Here is a 16,485-nt window from a genome sequence, read left to right on the forward strand (position 1 = left end):
TGTGAAAGGCTTACTCAGACGGTTCGCCTCTTTCTGACGTTGGCTTGTGATGATGGACGGTTGGATGGGTTCGGATGAGAACGGGATGTTGGCCAGGATCGGGACCAAGCATGATGAACCCCCGAGCACCTGTTGGGAGCCATTGAACGAGTTCGTCGGTTGTTTGCCTGCGTACAGGTAGGTGTCACAATGAGGGGTAGAGTTCCGTGAGGTGTGGATGGAGGAGCAGCCCCTCTCATCCACGACATGTGAGGAGGATACACTCCATACTATATCTGGAGATTAAGATGAACTTGCTAGCAACGCAACGGCGAACAGAATCCAGAGATAAGATCGATCGCCCTACGGCACCAACACTAGGCCACGCGGGATGAAGATAAGATCTGGCATATGGTATCTAACAGCGGCTTCTCATCGATCTGATCTGAGATTGTCTCTCACAAACCCAGAATCCGGGGATGGCGGGGCGAGCATTCCCGCACTACGCGGGCCGGAACAGCCCAGGGCCCAGAAGCCAAGGCCGTTGGGGGAGTCAAATTGAGGCTCGCTGGGGCTGGACAGGGTGTGTGAGCGCTCGTCCGGGCCCTGGCTTGCAATCCAGTGGCGGTGTGAGGGTCTTGACGCCTCGTGGCTGGTGTGGAGAAGATGGCTGGCCCAGGTGACCATTCTTGGCTCTGTGGCAGGCCCAGGTTGGTGGTCTTTGTGGGGTCCGGGGAAAGGCCCAGGTGCATGGTTTGTGTTTTGTTGACCGTGTCTTCGACTCATCGTCGTCTTGCTGCACGGTCAAGAGATCGCAACGCCTCTCCATTCTCTCAAGTTGCGTAGTCCCGTCCAGGAACTCCCTGGTCGTGTACCTATCCACACTGTCATTTTTTTTCCCCGGCTGGAGAAGCTGAGGTCTGAGGATCTGGGAATCATATGCTCCCGGGATCCTCCGAGTCCGCGGGGTGTCCGATGTTCGGAATTTGGAGAATTTGGAATTTCCAACAATAACAATGGGGACGCGAACAAGACAACGGGCGGACAGCTTGTGGGTGTGGGGTGGATGCCCCGGAGGATAGCCGAACAGCCCGACAGCCGGGGCACCGTCGGCGGCGGCGTGGGTGTGGAGGATGTGGCACCATCGGCGGAGCAAGCAGCATGTGCAAGATGAAGACCGACGACGGTGCTCCAGTGGGGCCGGGCGTGAGGGTTGGGCCAGCTGCTGTGACACCGAAGCTCGAGATCCACACCGGCAGAGCGTTTTGGTGGACGAGGACTTCGATCTCAGGATAAAAGTGCTTGGCATCGACCGAGCATATTTTTGTTCTTGATTTTTTTTACTCCCTTTGCCGCTGCAGGATACCTTTTTTTTAAAAAAAACCAAAATAAAGAATGTTGCTACGGAACTACGATGCAAGATCTCGTAGGATCTTGAGGTTGGGGGAATCCTTCGCTCTGCTTTGCATCGAGAAACACAAGAGATTGCCAGTGGCGGCCGGACTGGGGAAATCCAGCTGAATGGATGCTTACTCTTACTTCTTGCAGCAGCCGGTTTTGGAATCACTGGCAGATCGTCATCCAGAACTGCGGTCTCGACCAGACTTCAGGAAAGGGAAACACTGTGGCGTACCTGATGAGGCTGGGGAATTGAGTCAGGGATTCTGGGGAAGTCCTGGCAACAAGGAGTCCCCAGACAAACTGCAGGAAACCCCAGAAGCAACACAAGAAAAAGAAAGGGGTGCCTTGGCGGTTTGCGAGTGTCATTAGAAGCAGTAGCATGCTTCGTGCTGCTCTCTGGGGTTACCAGGACTGGGATGGGATCTGGGACGGTGAGAGAAACATTTCGAGGGGGCAGGTTCGGACGAACAAAGTGCGAGATGCCCAAAAAAGAAGAGAGAGAGAGAGAATTTAGAAGTCCATAAAAAAACCACAAAAACTCGATCGTTGAGAATAAGAGAGAGCGGAGAGCCAAAACTTGGTCCTTCGTCAGAGACCGGTGGAGGCCGCCCAAGCTCCAAAGGCACCCAAGGCTTGCCGACGGGAAATCACACATCAGACACAAGCGCGACTGGCGGGCTGTCTCAACCCCCTGGTTGCTTCTCGAAGCGTTCGTTTCGCTGGGCATCTGAGTTTTGCTCGTTCCCGCTCTTCCCCCAAGAATTTGTCCGGAGTTGACCCGAAGGGGGAGACCTAGGCCGTTCTTGCTTCTCTGGGCGATGCTAGCGATGGCTGTGGTCACGTTCGTCGTTGCGACGGTGTCAGATCCCTGCGCCTGCGGCAGAGCATCCATCTCATCAAAAGTCAAGAAAACACAACGAGCATCAACAAGCATCGGGAGAACTCGGGGGGAAAAATGGACTTGACTTTCATGGCTGCGACCTGCATTCTGCACACCCCCGGCGAGACCCCTGGGAATCCACACATTTCGATTTCCCATGTCGCAGGGGCCCACTGAACCCAATAAAGATCCACTGGTTCCACTGGTTCCACCGCTGCCCGATTCCCTACTGGCGTCTCTGTTTGGTCCACTGCTTCGGACCCATCGCCGCCAGAAGCCAAGACGGTCTCGAAAGAATGGAATGTCAACACACGACGGGATGGCAGGTGGAAATCCGTCTTTTTTTTTTACGATCTCTCGGCCACACACCTGACTTCCAGAAGTTGAGATGATACCAACCCGTGTGCAACGTTGCAATGCTTCTCTCTTGCTGGCGCAATCTTCAGATAGAAGATTTTCCGGCAGGGTTGTCTGCACAACATCCTTCCAGGCTGGCTTTTTGGATATGGGAAGCGGAAGGGATACACCGCGCGGTGGCCGAGACAAGCGAAGATAATTTTTTTTGACTTCCAGCGCATTTTCAACTTTTGTGTGTGCCTGTGTGCTTGATCACGCACACACCTGGTACACTAGCGCAAGTAATTCAACAGAAATGTCTGTATTTTTGGACTTTTGGTCTCCTAGTGTATCCTTCTGAGACCCATTAGGTAATCGTCGAGAGCGGTAAGACATCGTTGTGTCGAGGGCGTCTGTCCCGTGATTCTTTTGCTAGGACGGCGGCATCGTTGACGCCGGCCAGGCAAGGGAGAGAGAGGTTGGTGTGTTGATAATGTCCAGTGAGAGCTGCTCCCGACGGATCGGGACGAGCCATCTTAGCCAAAAGGGGAAATATGGGGCAGGTTATGGAACACCTGATTGGTGGACAGCTTCCTGCAGGACTCCATCACGAAGTGCGTGCGATTGGGCCCACCAATGCCTTTTGTGCTTTTCGAATGCTGGAGGGTAAGAAAAGGTGTGATGTGACGAGGTTCAGATCTTTCATCCTTACAATAGAGTATACCCAGCGGCAAGATGATGAAAGAGAGAGAGGACAGGCACACAACGGTAAGCGTCAGAACGGGCGCCCAGCGTCATCACAACGGATGTCTACTGGTTTCGCGAGACTCCAAGGTCGAAGGACTGGAGTGTCCAGTGTCCGCGACGGCTGGGATTCCGGCGGCGTACCTCTTGGCATCACATGGATGGGGGTGTGAAACCGAAAAGCTGCAGTGTGTTTTGCACACCCCGGGGGTCAAAGTACCGTACCGGCAGCTGGATTGCGTCGCTCTTGACGCCGTTGTACAGCAGTTGCGGCGGTCAACAGTCAGCAAGTCGAAACTGACAGCCAACCAACTTCGCAACCTCCATCAAAGGCCCCCAACAAAAAACAGTTATGATTATGCTAGCAGTGACCCAAAAAAAATAAAATCGAAACGACGCGAGATAGCAGTCGGGAGGGAAGCCGAATGAAGGGCCGCGAAGGAAGCAGCCGTCTGGGATGCAATTTTGCATGTTCCATGTTCCATGGTGTGAATGCTTGGCTCCAAGCTCCGTGGCTGTTGGCAGGCGGTAGGGCGCAGGCTGACTGCTGGCTGCTGGTCCCTTGGGTCCCACCCGGGTGTCATCTCGGTGACTCCTTCCGCCAGGGAGCCTGGACACGCTGCAAACCTGGACGTGCTTTCCCGATGTGGGCAGGTGTGCAGCGCAAAGAAAGCACCGGGCAGCTTTCTCTCGAGAGCGAGCTGCATTGCGCGCAGACGGGATAGAAAGTTCAAGGGATGATGAAGCTTCCTCTCGATCTTTCGGAGAGTATGACTGCGCGAATTCCTCCAGTGGAGTAAAATCGAGTCACTGTCACAACCACAATCATGAGGCCTCAGTTGCGGCCAATTTTTTTTATTTTTTTTTTTCGCGACTGTTGGGTTGGTATCGGTACATTTTGTACGGATCTGTATGGTAGCGTAGACAAACAGCGTGCCGGTGACGTGTTCGCAGACGGGCTCTTAAATGCTTCAATCTCCCGGCAGGTGCGAGGTCTCGTGGCAAGCTGCCCATCGTGGGCGCACCCATTCTCATCTCGAGCCCTAAATCCCACACGGCCACGCTTTGTCTCTCGATCGCCCCCTCGACAACTGGAAAAAGACGTGTAATAGGCTTTGCAAACGGGTTGTGACAGCAGCCCTTGAAACACACCACGAAACAACAGGAACAGGCACGGGCGCTTGTTGCAACGGCAGCAGCCCCGAGATTCCCTGGCGCCGTTTTTCCCATCCCATCACATCCAATCTCCATGTGCAGATTTGCCTAGCTATTGGGCATAAACGAAGCCGACTATCCGGTCAAGCAACGACGCATCCACATGGGGAAATCAGGAATGTCCAGATTGGCGCTGCTCGCGTCGCAGAGGGCCGGCGTGCAAAAGCTCTTAAAGCAGCTGGCCCCGAGCAATCGGCGTGCTGGCCAGACGATCCAAATTTCGTGGACTTTGACCAAGGCATTGCTCGCCTCTTCTTCTTTTGACTCTCCTTTTTTGTCGTCAGCAACCGTCAGACGCAGCCTTACGTTTGCCGAAGGCCGTAATAATCATTCTATTAATACGGACTTTACCGATACCAGTACCAGTACCGGTACCAACACCCTTAGCAACCATCTCAGGCACAGCTCCAGTTCCACGCCCACGGCGACGGCCACGCCCGCACCCACTACCGCTACCACTAGACTCACGCCGCAGGGGAACCCAGGAACCCTCCTCGAACGCCTGGTCCAGCCCTGCCTCGACCACGTCGGCCCCGTTGCCCTCGCGCTCCCCCCGTGGATTTACACATTTGTTATCCTCGCCCGACTCCCCCTTCTGCTGCTCTTTCTCTCCTTCCCTCTCCCCCCAGCTTCTCTTTCTCTTTTATCTATTGCCGGCCCTGCCATGGCGTCGTATGCGTCCAGCACATCCTCGTCGCCCTCCACAGACATCTCAACACCCCGATCCCGCTCGCCCTCATCCGTGGCCTCGGCCCGCTCATCACACTCATCCATCTCCAGCTCCAAGCGCATGAGCATATCGTCGTCGCGCAGAATCTTTGCTGCAAACCCTATGGCGTCCGTCGACATCGAAGCCATTGAAGAGGCCATGCGCATGGCCAAGCTCGACACACTCCGCGGCTATGCGCAGAACAACTACGCCGAGGTGAAGCAGCTTTGCCAGACCGAGTACATCCCCAAGCACCAGGCCCTCGGCTACCAGATCCTCAACGAGCCGATGTGGAACAAAGGTGAGTCAACCGAGTCAAAGCCTAGGCATTCTGGCACTCCGGCATTCTCTAGCCCGAGCCAGACTGCCAGTCCCCTCCGCATCCCCAACTCTTCCCCAGCTTTTCTCCATAGCCGCCGACGCGGGGTCCATGGCGTCCTTGGCTGCTGGAAACTACTTCACTGTGTGTTTCCCCAGCTTTGTCCGAGAACTCAGTCATCTCAGCAGCTGGTTTCACACTTTCGTTGTTGTTGTTTCCAGCTTCCTGTCTGCCAATCGCCGTCCCGTCGTCGTCCAGTCCTCCCATTGGCCATCCCTATCCCCATCGCCTACCCATCTACGTCACTCTTGCTTGCACCTACCTTACATTCCCCTCAACCCCAAATCCCCCCCTTAGAGCTCCCCTCCTCCTCCTCCTCCTCCTCCTCCTCCTCCTCCTCTTATCATTGCTCTCTACGTCGTCCTTCTCTCCTAGCATATCTGCCCATCATGCCGCTGTCTGCGAAACGCGCACTGGAACGTGCAATGGTCACTGACAGTCTTGCAAAAGGCCTGTCGTTTACACCTGAGCAACGCATCGCCAAGAATCTCACCGGCCTCATCCCGCACGTTATGGAAGATGCAGAGAGGCAGTGCGAGCGTGCGCTCAAGATGATTCGCACGCGCCAGACCAACATCGACAAGTACTTGTACCTGTCGTCGCTCAAGCGCGAGAACATCGACCTCTTTTACCGCCTGCTCATCGACAACGCCAAGGAGCTGATGCCCCTGGTCTACACCCCGACCATTGGCGATGTCTGTCTGCAGTACTCGACTCTCTACACTCGGCCGGAGGCGCTGTACATTTCGATTAAGCAGCGAAAGTCAATGAAGACGATCCTCAGGAACTGGCCCTACCCCAACCCCGAGATCTGCGTCGTGACCGACGGGTCGCGCATCCTCGGCCTGGGTGATCTCGGTGTCAATGGCGTCGGCATTCCGGTAAGTGCTTCGGCATTTTGTCAGCAACAGGCAACTGGCGGTCGCTGTGTGATGATCAGCCAGTGGCGGGGCCATCGCTGCGTGAGCGGAGTCGGCTAATTTGCATGCATTAGATCGGCAAGCTAGCCCTGTATGTGGCCGCAGCCGGTATCCACCCGGAAAAGACGCTGCCCATCGTTCTGGATTGCGGCACCAACAACGAGACCAACCTCAAGGATCCGCTGTACCTCGGCCTGCGTGCCAAGCGGCCCTCCGTTGCCGAGCAGCAGGAGTTCATGGACGAGTTCATGGAGGCCTGCCGCGAGGTCTACCCGGATATGGTTGTGCAGTTTGAGGATTTCGAGAGCGAGAAAGCCTTTAACTACCTCGATCGCTATCGCAACAGCTACAAGTGCTTCAATGATGACATTCAGGGTACCGGTGCCGTCGTGCTTGCCGGGTAAGTGTTTTGCCTCGCTTGCATGCCCAAGGTTGCATTCCGGGGTAAGGGTTAAGCTAATCCATCTGATCATCAGTTACATCGGTGCCGTGAACCTCTCCAATGTTCCCATCGAGGAGCAACGCCTCGTCTTCATGGGCGCTGGCTCGGCTGGTGTCGGTGTCGCTAAGCAGCTGGTTGAGTACTACACCAAGCGCGGTCTGTCAGAACAGCAGGCCAAGGACAAGTTCTACCTTGTCGACACCAAGGGTCTGGTGACCAAGGACCGTGGCGATAAGCTCGCCGAGCACAAGAAGTACTTCGCCCGCACCGACAACAACGGCCGCCAGTTCCGCACTCTCGAGGAGGTCATCGAGTATGTCAAGCCCACTGCCCTCATCGGCCTGACTGCCACCCACGGCGTCTTCACCGAGTCGGTCGTGCGCGCCCTCAAGGCCTCTGTCGACGGCGGCGGCCACGGTCGTCGTCCTATCCTCTTCCCCCTCAGCAACCCCCTCAGCAAGGCCGAGTGCACCTTCGAGCAGGCTGTCGACTGGACCGACGGCACCGTCATCTTTGCCTCGGGCTCCCCATTCTCGCAGTACACCAAGAACGTCGGCGACGTCGAGGTCACTTACTACCCCAACCAGGGTAACAATGTCTATGTGTTCCCTGGCATTGGTCTGGGTGCTATCCTGGCTAAGGCTTCCCGTGTTACGGATAATATGATCTATACCTCAGCGGCGGCCCTCGCGGGTACCCTGAATGCGGATGAGATTCGCAAGGGTCTGATTTACCCGCGCATTGAGCGTGTGCGGGAATCCAGCTTGGTTGTGGCCCGTGAGGTGATGAAGGCTGCCCGGAGGGATGGTGTCAGTCAGTTGGATGAGTCGCTGTGGCAGCAGTTTGAGGAGTGGGGTGATCCAGCTCTCGATAAGTGGATTAAGGATCGGATCTACAACCCGCAGCTTTGAACTGGGCACAGAGGAGGGTGACTGACTGAATGAGAGGGGGTGTGTCATTTGTGGGTACAGCATCGGCATTGGTTTTTTTAACTCTTTTTTTTGGTCATCATCGTCATTATTACCTCCTTCCCCTTACACCCAGCTGCCAACTTATTTTGGAAGATTCCCCAACACCAGTACAGCCCGTATGTTGGGTGTTGGCCTTTCTTTTTATTATTATCGCGTTGATTTAGTTAATCTCGTTAGACGCGTGGTGGTTTTTTTTTTCGCTTTGGTTCCTCATGTTTCATTGTATCTCTTTTTGTTCGGGATGGATGGGAAGGGAAAGAAAGGAGACAATCATTGATTCATTGGGATGGTGTAGAAGAGATGGAGAGTGCAAGCTAAAAAGGGACGCCTTTACGTTACTTAGCGATTGGAAGTTCCTACATAAGTCAATGAAGAAATGACACTTGCATGCTAAAACCTGTCATGACCTTTGGGGTGATGGGGTTGGTGTGCAATGTAGTAATGGATGAAGGTTGAAGGATAGAGTGGTTGGTTGAAGGATAGGTGGAATGGAAGATAGACAACGCAATGCAATGGAATGCAATAGGATATGAATAATCCATTTGGTGTTTGAAATATTGTGCTATGGTAATGTGACTTGTCCGATACCTGCACTGAAGGTACGATGAATAATGAAAATCTGAGCACGATTGAGACCCAAGGCCTTGGGGTAAGTCCTATATATTTAGAGTCTGGATGCTTAGAGATCGCTTCTGGGAGAGCTAGAGTTGCTTTTAAGTCTATTTAGCCTATATTTGAATTCATCAACATGGAATGAGTCAGTCAACTTGAATCTGAGAATCGTCGCCTGTTTTCGTCTTTGTTCAACCGACCTCCCACTGGACCAAGCAAAGAGAGCATATCAACTTCTCCAACATCACAACGCACATGGACTGACTAGTATAATCCAAATGACTGAATTCATTCTGTAGAATGCCAATCATTACATCCCCTAGTTCACTCCATTCCCCTACTATGCACCCATGAAGTTACTAAAGAAGGTGCTTGTCATGCTAGCATTAGAGGGTTTAAATTGTCTTGTGTTAGCTTAAGACGTGCTGCTTACATGAACTATGTTCTAACTTGTTAGTGTTGCTCTGTAAATCAGACATTTGCAAAAAGGTTTTCTAGGTGCCTAGTTAGACACTGTGCACAGTTTTCATGCCTTTAATTTCACTCCAATAACCCTTTAGTTTAACCCACGGAGCCGTACAACCAATTTGACATGTGTAGCATATATCACTGTCACCTCAAACATGAACAGAGATAGGGAAAAAAAAATGGCAAATGTTGAAAGCATGTCTCAGTAAGCCAATCATGAATTAAGCTCCTAGGGCACCATACAACAACCAAACCAACAGGGAGACCGCAAGAAGACAGATATTTAAAGTTCATTTCCCACAGAAAGGATATAGAACTCCTTCGTCTTCCGAGGCTCAGCAGCCACCCAGCCAACTCCCGAATTCTTCGGGTGCCTACCCCAGTAACTACCTCTCCTGGTGACAAGCCCCACAATCGTCTTCCCTGGCGGAGGCCTTACCTTATACACGTCCTCGCAGTCATACACAATGACTTCCTCCAAGTTGGGACAGCTCTTGAAGGCCGCCTTGACCACAGCATCTGTAGCAGCCCAAACTCCGCGTAGATCCAGCTTCCTCAGCGCCGGCCACTCGTTCCGCTTCTTGTCGAACACATCCGGCATGACCCAATCCAATAACTTCCGCGAGTACCCCACCTTCAGCTGGACCAGCGTTGTCCTCGAGTGTGCCATCAGCGCGTAAAAACCGTCCAGCCACAATCCCTCCAGGCGCCCACCATAAAACCGCCCAGACACCCACTGATCCTTCCTCCCCGAGAACTCGACGTACTCCAGCCCGGGGTTCTCCCAATCTCGAAATAACTTGGCAAGCCCGCCGTCCGTGAGGCACGGAGCTCCGGTGATCTTCAGCTTCCGGAGACATCGGCAGGTCTCGTGGATCGCCTCCAGCACGGCGTCATTCGCGTTAAAGAACTCCTCCAGCACGAGCGTCTCAAGCTGGGCCCCAACCGCGCGAATAACCCCGATCACCACGTCCACCGACACCCTCACCATCTGTCCCATGCACAGACTCAGCCTCTTGAGCCGAGTCAACCCGGCCAGCGCAGCGATCCCAACATCGGTGATCGCCCCTCCTCCCCCCGAGGAAACAATCTTCAGCCTCTCCAACCCCGGACACTTCTCCGCCAGCACAAGCAACACCTCATTGTTGAGCCCTCCACACCCAGGGCCAACGCGTAGCTTGCGCAGGAAGTGTCCTCCCCTCCCCTCAAGGAAGCGGATCCACGCCCGTGCGCTAAGATTGCCCGCCCCTTCTAGATCCAATTCCTCTAGCCGGATCTCTTCACACCCCCAATAAAGTTCAGCACCTCATCGTCGACCCCCCACGCTCCCCCACGCAAAATGAGCCTCTTCAGCGCTCCTTCCCCCTCTCCAGACGCAAGCGACCCCAATACGCGCAGCAGCTCCCCCGACGACAGCCCGCAACTCACGGGCAGCGCCAGGGTGTGCCGCTGCCCGAGGTACGGCAGGAAATGCTGCAGCGTGGCTAGCGTGAGGGGGTGCCCGCGCTGCACGACCAGGCGGGCCAGCTGAGAGATGAGAAAGTCCGGGAGGCCTTTAAGGGTCGGGACGCGGGAGAGGTGTGCGACGGCGATGGTGAGAGCCATGGTGACCAGGGAGCGGGGGCCGCGGGTGGTTCTCTGCTGGCCCGGTTGGCCCAGCTGGGCGGGGGAGGCGGGCTGGAGCTGGCTGGGGGTGTCGGGTTGGGCAGACGGTTGAGATTGAGTTGGGTGGTGGTTGGCCATTCTATTTTTCTTTTTATTGTTTGTTGCGTGTGTGCTTGAGAAAGAAGAGTGAATAAAGGGGGATTTTTTTTGTTAATCTTGGTGTTGACTTTTGGTGGGAAAGAGAAAAAGAAGGCGGAGGAGGTGTTCATATAGGGAGTGAGCACTGATGTTCAGATGCTGGCTGGTCACAATTGCAGTTGTTCTGGTGTATCATTTCGTCAAGTCTCAAGTGAAATGGCATTGCTGCCCAGAGAATGACACAGACTTCGTCCATTATCCGTGTGGTTTGCGCTCAGTTGTAGCATTGGCGGTCTCCCTAGGTAGTCGAGTAATTCACAAAGTAAAGTTGTATGTGGTATCTCAACCCCGATAGCACGAAGGGTATTTACCTAGGCTTCACATCTCGGTTTTGGAATCTGCTATAGAATTCAAAACGGTTAAGCTCTTGGACGTTTTGTAATAGCTCAGTCCACAGCTGTACGCAGACATGGTTCACACAGCATTTATCATCGAATTGTCAGATATCTGGAACTGGACAAGAAAACTAGTAAAGATCTTTCTTGAGTGTCATGGCATCCAGATCACATAGCAAACTTATTCATTCCCATTCACAAGAAGTTTTCATCCTGAAGACCTTGCTATAGAGTTACGCCAATAATTGTTCATGTAACTCATTTGTGATCATTGATTTGTGGATCTGTGGATGGTTGTTACAACTCGTCCTCTATGACGTCATAGTCCAACAACCGCCCGTCCTAAAGAGTTTAGATCAGAGCGGCTCTACCCGCGCGCTAGCATACTGCCAAACCTGACGCATACCTCGTCCCAAACCAAAGATGTGATGAAGAACACAGTGCTGGAACACCAGCCGATTTATACAAAATTATTTTTAACATCAGTATGTTGATTTGATGGATAACGAATCGCTTTTTGAGACATCATCAGTTGCTATCCCTTGTTTCTGTCGGCTATGGTGTTTTGAACAAGTTCAAAGTCATTGGATACAAAATCAATAGAGGGCTCCTTGGTGATATTGCGCAGGTGATTGGGAATGAACAGATGAAGCTTGATGGTAAATTTCCTTGTTGAAATAAGCAAGTGAATGATAGACAAGGAGCCGCAGAGCCTGAGGTGATTCCAAAATTGTTGAAGTTTGTCCCTACAACATGAATCTCGTGTCTCCCTGCATGGCATGCTTTTGAGTTGTGAAGCCGAGCAGCACATTCCTCTCCCGCTTGGTTAACCAATACAGCTACAGCGGAGTCTCTGTCTAGGACCAACACCCAAAAGTGACTCAAGCATTGGTTCCTACTTTCTGCAATCCCAGTTTACACAACAGGGTGGCTTCCCCCGAGGAGCAGGCGATAGACCTTTTGGAGATCGATTGTCCACAACATTTACACCGGATTGCCCTGACAGGCCAGCTGCGACTGCAAAAAAAAAAAAAAGAACAAGAAAAAAATGGACAGGCCAGCAGAAGCCTGCTGTGGCTTCAAGTCTACCCGTCGCTCGCAATATCAGGATAAAGAAGAGAACAATGAGAAGCATACTGGTAAGCCGAGAGCATAGGGATGAACCATATAGCCAGATCTAAACAGGAACTGCACACGTGAGCCGTGATCGCAAAGAACAAGGGTTTTTTGTAGAGGCATTTTACTCAAACATAGGATTTGCAGCGAGACCGAAACCTGAACAGACCAGACGAATTATTATTTAGTCACTCATCTGTCTGATCAGCCTGTACAACGCTGTCGACCCCATCTGTTTTAACATCCTACTCACAAGATATTTCCATCCGTGACTTCATGACGTGCCAGTATTAGTAGATAGCACTCAATGTCAAGGATATATCCCAAGTAACTTCTCTTGTCTAATTTGGTGTAGACGCAATCTTGACGATATAGGATTCTGCTTGGGATCAGTAGTGATCGAGGGCTTCACGACGCTTAGAGTCCAATGTTGTCCAGCATGGGCTATCTACCTCACAACCAGCTTGTCTTGACGCAGCTAATGCTGGTCTCAACGAACGACGTCGAGATCGTTACTCCTGATCGTATGGTCCAGCTACCTCACGACCAACCCATTATAATACGGCTAATGCTGACCTTGACGACATGCTAATCTGAATGGCATCGATTGCGATCAGGATCACAATCAGATCAGGAGTGACCTAACGACGCTGAGATGCCAACCTCAACGGGCACAGTCCTTTTGCTTCACGACCAACCCCATAAGTGATCCCGCATAGGATCAGTAACCATCAGGAAGACCTTACGATCACGAGATTGACATGGTCCGCCTACCTCACGACCAGGCCATTACGACATGGCCAATGGTATCCTCGACAATATTGGATTCTGCTCGGTCTCAGTAGCGATCAGGATCACAACCTAGTCCCCCTAATGCCGCAATTCCTCCCCTTTCCGGCACAGTCTCCTGCCTCACAACCAGCTCATCACACTTTCTCATAAGACCAGCAGCAATCGGCTCCTCGCCCTCCTAACGCCGAGACCCGCACTCTTCCAGCCACGTCCACCAGCCTCACTCCCATCACATCGTGACTCACAATGCGGCCAACGCTCCCCTCTTTACAACAATTGTTGGAAGGAGGGAGAATATCCCGGAACCAAAACCGCTATTCGCCAGGAAAGCACATGCCCCGTCAACACATCGACCAGAAAAGTCCCGCTATTGTGCGAGGGGAGCACCAGCACGGGGCGTGGGACGCGGGTCCGCTGTGCCCTGCCCTGGGTATATCTTTCGGCGCCGGAAGCGAACTCTCCTGTAAATTCTTTTTTTCTTCTGTTCCTTGCACTATTCTGTCTTCTTTGGCTTTGTCCTCTGGCTTTTGCAGCTGCTGCTCCGCCCGCCCACCGCCCACTAGCCACATCAGCAAGTTTTCTTCTTCGTCTTTCTGGCACCAGCATTCGGCGGCGACAACGGCCGCAGTAGCAATAATACTAACAGCAACAGCAGCAGGTACAAGTCCTCCTACCCTCCCTTCGGCTGGCCTCGTTTTTTTCCTTTTCTTTTCCTTTTTTTTTTTTGCGATGGCCGACTTCAAGAACAACGCCAGCGCCGGCAGAGCCAAGAATGTCGGCATTCCGAGTAAGTTTTAACTTCTCCTTCGTTTGGCTCTGCGCTTTCTGCTCAAGTTGCCTACCACGGTTTCCCCATGTCCTGCCCGGCCCTCTCTGCCTTCACGTCGCTTGGATTTCTCTGTCCTGCCCTGGGTTGGTTGGCTGGTCGGTTAATCGGTTGGTCAGTCAATCAGCCAACCAACCAGTTGGTTCATGGCCAGTTGAGCTTCAAGTTGAAGTCTTTAAATTCTTAAGTCTTGTCTCCTCAGTGAGCGGTTGAAAGAATCAACCTAGCTTAGGTTGATTGAATGACTTCTTTGACTTGACGAAGTTGCCTACTTCCTACACTGGTATCACCTCCCCAATCCCTGATACCAGAACAACAACCCCTTGATCACTTTGACTTCCTGTCTGAACTTGTGACATCCTGAGCAACATCACACATCTCGGACGAGATTCACATCCTGTCAAGGAGTGATGTCATTTCAAAATATGGCGAAAGATTTGTCCGGTTTTTATTATTTGGGGCTGCTTCAACCCGTTTAAATCTTTGTGCAGCCCTGCTTGAGCACTTGACATCTCTGATGTTAGTCTGCTGAATCCGCGCTAATGAGCATACCTCTGATTTTCTTAGTTGATCCTGCCTTGCTCGCTTGGGACGCTGCGCAGCAGACGTCCTCGTCCTCGTCTTCCTTGCGGACTGCTACCTGTATGCACTCCGGCGAAGGTCTTGTTCGTTCTCCTGCTGCAGTCCGCCCTGGCGCAGTGCCGTCTCGTTCCGCTCGGTTGGCTGCCCCTTCGTTCTCGCTTTCTGCGCCTGCCGTCTTGTTTACCTCCTCGCGTGTGCCAGGCCTTTCTACTCCCCCAGCTCCTGCTCACGCCTTCGCTGCCGTGCACGCCCACACTGGCCACCTCTCCATGCCGGTTCCCTCCACCTCCTCTGACCTCGATGCCATGCTTGAGGAGGTGCTTACCCGCTCGTCACCCGCGCTCCAACTCGCTGTCCCCTTCGACTCCTCTGTATTGGGGCCCGCTGAGGCTCCCTTCCCGTCGTCATCATCGGCGTTCCCGGGGTACCCCGACCCTAAATATGCGGCCGTCTTTGAGGGATATGACAGCATCCGGGGAGCCTGTGACGATGACGAAGATGATGACAGCGATGTGTTTGATGTGCTGGCTGCTCCAGCCAATGTCTTCGTCATGCAGACGCCCGCTACTTCAGCCCCTGTTGCTCCCAATGTCGATTTCGCCACGTGCCCGCCTGCTTTCACTCTAGCTGCAGCCCCTGAGAGCGACTTTGCGCCCGCCGCCAGTTTTACTTTGCTTGCTGCTGTGCCGGCTGTCACTGCTCCCGTCGTGCCTGCACTCATGCCTGCTGCGCCCGCTGCCCGCGATCGCCAAGCGTTGGACCAAGCCCTGCGAAACATTGCCTCCATCCAGCCTATCGTGCCTGTCGCCGCGTCCCAGCCCGACAGCATTACCCGACGGCCCCTATCTTTGGCTCAGCTCGAGGGCCTGAACTGGATGGCCCAGATGGAACAGACCCAGTTCCGTGGCGGCTTCATCGATGCCGATAAGATGCAGCTCCTGGCGTACATCATCGCCGACCGGTCTCCTGAGCAAGCAAAACCCAATCTGGTGATTTCTAATGTGCAGGGTCGGGATGCGTGGGCCGTCGCTGTTCAGGAGTTCCGCGATAACTACCTCGACCAAGCCATTAGCCAGACCTTCAGAACCGTCCCATGGGAAGCCAATGGCGCGCGGAGCGGCGGTCGGTCTCAAGCCGACACGCTGCGCCACTTCGACCTCGTCATCGTCTCCTACCAGACCCTGAAGTCTCAGTACCAGAGGGAGCGGCGCCCCAACGACCCACGCGAGTCCCCCCTCCACAGCATCGACTGGCATCGCGTCATCTTTGACGAAGGAGACTTCCTCAAGGGAGGGAGACAACCCCACAGCGCAGGCCTGCTATCCCATCCGGGCTACGTATCGTTGGTGCCTGACCGCGAAGCATCCGCTTGACTATGAGGCCAACTTCCCGACCATAATCCAGTTTTTGCGCATCGAACCCCTTGCGAGCCACTTCTGCGCCGAATGTGATTGCCGCGCGTCCATCGATGATTTCGGGGGCAGGAGCTGCAACGCTTGCCAACACGCTATGTGCCGACATTTCTCTATGGTGAACTACATTTGGGCGAGGAAAAACCCCAACCGGACCCGGACTTATCGGCACTTTGATGAATCGACTCATGCTGCGGCGGAGGGTGAGGAGCGACGTGGACCCGCCGGTGGTTCAGAGGGAATGGCTTGCTGAGGCCCACGTCGATTTTGCCGGCAGCATCATGGCCCAATTGCCTTAGTTTTGAGTAAGTCGCAGGGGATTTCGGCCCGACAATGAGCCCTCTCTCCAGGTTGAGTGTGTCGAGCCTCGATGACTCTAATCTCGTGAGCTGCGACTGCGATGACCAGGTCACATCGACCTTATTATATCAATACTCTCAACATGATCCGTTATCCAGAGGAACCGTATCGACTCCACGACAGGGCATTCTTTGAGTTCGAGCAGGGCTGGTTTTGATTGTATTGGCTTGGTGTTCGACTCCAACACTTGATTCTGCCCCGTG

The 16,485-nt window shown here is 53.5% G+C and overlaps 3 protein-coding genes across 3 annotated transcripts; 2 read left to right on the forward strand and 1 right to left on the reverse strand.

Annotated features, from left to right (window-relative positions):
* Positions 1-4,658: 4,658 nt before the first annotated feature.
* CTHT_0062150 (malic enzyme-like protein) lies at positions 4,659-7,916 on the forward strand (the record flags this gene model as incomplete). Its single annotated transcript, XM_006696468.1, has 4 exons — positions 4,659-5,565; positions 6,094-6,524; positions 6,638-6,963; positions 7,040-7,916. 4 exons carry the CDS (start codon positions 4,659-4,661, stop codon positions 7,914-7,916), a joined length of 2,541 nt encoding a protein of 846 aa, XP_006696531.1.
* A 1,423-nt stretch (positions 7,917-9,339) lies between these two features.
* Positions 9,340-10,799, reverse strand: CTHT_0062160 (DNA repair protein rad7-like protein; the record flags this gene model as incomplete). The annotated part of the gene is made up of 2 exons (XM_006696469.1): positions 9,340-10,332; positions 10,485-10,799. 2 exons carry the CDS (start codon positions 10,797-10,799, stop codon positions 9,340-9,342), a joined length of 1,308 nt encoding a protein of 435 aa, XP_006696532.1.
* Positions 10,800-13,831: 3,032 nt separating this feature from the next.
* CTHT_0062170 (uncharacterized protein) lies at positions 13,832-15,883 on the forward strand (the record flags this gene model as incomplete). Its single annotated transcript, XM_006696470.1, has 2 exons — positions 13,832-13,889; positions 14,496-15,883. 2 exons carry the CDS (start codon positions 13,832-13,834, stop codon positions 15,881-15,883), a joined length of 1,446 nt encoding a protein of 481 aa, XP_006696533.1.
* Between the last annotated feature and the right edge of the window lie 602 nt (positions 15,884-16,485).

The sequence above is a fragment of the Thermochaetoides thermophila genome, assembly GCF_000221225.1.
Source record: "Thermochaetoides thermophila DSM 1495 unplaced genomic scaffold scf7180000011821, whole genome shotgun sequence".
NCBI classification, from domain to species: domain Eukaryota; kingdom Fungi; phylum Ascomycota; class Sordariomycetes; order Sordariales; family Chaetomiaceae; genus Thermochaetoides; species Thermochaetoides thermophila.